This window comes from Polyodon spathula, chromosome 10, assembly GCF_017654505.1.
Source record: "Polyodon spathula isolate WHYD16114869_AA chromosome 10, ASM1765450v1, whole genome shotgun sequence".
NCBI classification, from domain to species: Eukaryota; Metazoa; Chordata; class Actinopteri; order Acipenseriformes; family Polyodontidae; genus Polyodon; species Polyodon spathula.
The window spans coordinates 1,207,305-1,210,308 of record NC_054543.1 but is presented as its reverse complement, the minus strand read 5'-3'; the positions used below and the strand labels follow the sequence as shown (position 1 = coordinate 1,210,308).

Below are 3,004 nucleotides of genomic sequence, written 5' to 3'. Positions count from 1 at the left end.
GCGCATTTAAAGCACAATTACCAGCTCCACGGTGACACACCTAATTCGTATTTTAAAACAATCAACGTCGTTTTTATCACAGGTGTTTCATGTCCTGCACTCAGTTATTTTTATTTATGTTGTTTTAATTACAGCACAAGGTGCTCACGAGCAACCAAGTACTCACAACTTGTCCATATATATTATTTAGGTTTTTAGTAATAAACACAAGTATATTTTTGCAAAACTCTACCTGAACGCGATACATTAAAAACAAGAGCTCTCGCGTCCAACATCCAAATAACAATTATCCGACTCGTTCCATCCAAACATTTCTATAACTAGCCTTCTTGAAATGTAGTTCTGAATAATGCGTAAAAACACACACACACAAATATTTTCACGTGACAGGTCATTCTAAAATACAGTATGTGAATGTAAACGAACGGAAGCGGTACCTTTGCTATTTTATCGGTTTTTCAAGTGCGCACGATACTACATGTGTGTTCAGTTTACATTACATTAAAAAACACAAATCATGACTCATTTCAATAATGTTTTTACTAAAGAATCCATGTGCGCGTTGGACCCTCGATGCGCCGTGTCCGTCACACAGAGCTCAGGAGCGGAGGGGGGCCCGATGGAATGACTTCAATTGGTTCCAAAGCTCAGTGATGTCATCTGGATACATGAAGGCTTTGGCTCCGTTGCCGGAGTAAAACCTGAAAGGAGTTGCAGATCGCGGAGAGCCGAGCAGCGCGCACATCTGAGGAGGCGGCACAAAGCGCATTCATGAGCTCAGATTCGGTGCACCTTCACCCAGCGAGTGCCAGCCACCATGGGAGAGGGCTTATCTTCTTTAGATTGCAATAACGCATCGAATCATGAACATTTCAACCGCGTCCAGGGGGCAGCCGACCCCGGGCAGCCTGCCTCGGACCAGTGGATGGTTGGCATGGGGGCGCTTATGGCTGGGATAGTGGTGCTCATAGTCATTGGAAATGTATTGGTGATCGTTGCAGTAGCCAGGAACCAGAGGTTGCAGACCTTGACCAATGTATTTATTGTATCTTTGGCCTGTGCTGACTTAATAATGGGCTTGCTAGTTGTGCCCTTTGGTGCCGCTTTGGTGGTCCGAGGCACTTGGCTTTTCGGGTCGTTCTTCTGCGAATTATGGATTTCAGTGGATGTCCTGTGTGTGACTGCCAGCATTGAAACCTTGTGTGTGATTGCAATTGACAGATTCATCGCCATAACGTCTCCATTCCGTTACCAAAGCGTGCTCACTAAAGCCAGAGCAAAGGGGGTCGTATGTGTAGTTTGGGCTATATCGGCTCTCGTCTCATTTCTGCCCATTCTGATGCAGTGGTGGAGGGATGACAAGCCAGACGCCATCGACTGCTACAAAAACCCCAACTGCTGTGACTTTGTCACCAACCAGGCTTATGCCATAGCCTCGTCTATAATTTCCTTCTACATTCCTTTGGTGGTGATGATCTTTGTCTACGCCAGAGTTTTTAGAGAAGCTAAAAAACAAATGAAGAAGATCGATAAATGTGAAGGAAGGTTTCACAACAACCCCGTTCTCCCCAGTGGAAGACCTAGCAGGAGGAGGCCGTCAAAACTGTTAGCAGTAAAGGAACAGAAAGCGCTCAAGACGCTTGGGATTATCATGGGCACTTTTACTTTGTGCTGGCTGCCCTTCTTCTTGGTCAACGTCGTGAAGGTGTTCTGTACAGAGGTCGTGGACAGTCAGCTCTTCGTGTTTTTTAACTGGTTGGGGTATGCCAATTCTGCTTTTAACCCTATAATATACTGCAGAAGCCCCGACTTCAGGAACGCCTTTAAAAGGCTGTTGTGCTGCCCGAGGCAGGCAGACAGAAAGTTACATGTCAGTTCAGGGGATCTATCGCGCTGTTCCGGGGGCTTTAGGAATTCCCTGGACCCCAGCCTCATTGGGACGTGGTCTGATTGCAATGGACAGGATAGCAGTGACTGCAGTCTGGAAAAAAATGAGAAAATTCGGCATTCAGAGTCGGAATTCTAGTTACTGCAAGTGCAGTACCGGACCGGACCCGCACATGAAGATTCGCTTCAGTTCATCCAATTGCTCTACACAGCCTCTACACAGCGTCCGCCTGTATGTTGGGGGATTTATTTGTAATGCAGAAAAAAAAAAAAAATTAAAACAATTCTTTACTGTGGCGCGTAAGTAGTATTATCGAGTGTAACAAAGAAGCATTTATTAACCATTAACAAAATAACATCGTGTTTTTTGTGAAATTGATTTTCATGGTAATGATTATGTGTTGTGTTGGACAGACAATATCGACCAGACACAGTGCCTCGCATGTTTTTAAGCAGGCTCTTAATAATATACATTATTCTGCGCTTGGGAGAAGGTTAAGATGAACTGTAGCCTACAGTAGAACACCATAACAGTATTCAAGGGTCAGTAACAATTGTGCTTTAACAAATAGGCGCATCTTTGTAGACCCAGCAACTACAGCGTTCGTTTGCTCTACTCATGGTGTAAAATCCGCGCCGCTGTGTTAGTTACAGGTAGGGTTTTTTCAAAGCTGGTATCATTGAGATTTCTACCTCATATTGTACACATTGTACAGAAGTGTTTTTGTTTATATTAAACAATTTAATAGACATGGCCTAAAGCATTAAACAATGTATTTAAATGTGGGAGATGAGCTTCAGTACTTTATGAATTCAATATGAAGTAAGAATTCGTGGCACAGCACACAATACAGGGAAAGATATTCCAGAGAAGACAAATAATAGTTTGCTGTTTTTAAAACAACAAACTAATATTTGTGTAGGTTGTTGTGTAGTTTGTTGGTTCAAACAATATTCACGTGCATTATTTAACACACACACAGTACAGTACTGTAATTTATAAATAATTACGTGTTTTTTTCTGTGTAGCGTTTTACGTGCGGTTGGTACAATACTTTGTCATGTGGATATCGTGTATTTGGTCGAAGTGCAATAAATTGTTGCAGTACAATGCCAT

At 42.9% G+C, this 3,004-nt stretch overlaps 1 protein-coding gene across 1 annotated transcript; it reads left to right on the top strand.

The window, feature by feature from the left end:
* The first annotated feature begins 493 nt into the window (after positions 1–493).
* LOC121321699 (beta-1 adrenergic receptor-like) lies at positions 494–3,004 on the top strand. Its single transcript, XM_041260725.1, has one exon. The coding sequence runs from the start codon at positions 818–820 to the stop codon at positions 2,024–2,026; it is 1,209 nt and encodes a 402-aa protein (XP_041116659.1). The 5' UTR covers positions 494–817; the 3' UTR covers positions 2,027–3,004.

Coding starts and splice junctions, on each gene's coding strand:
- LOC121321699 (XM_041260725.1), top strand. CDS start 818: ATGGGAGAGGGCTTATCTTCTTTAGATTGCAATAACGCATCGAATCAT.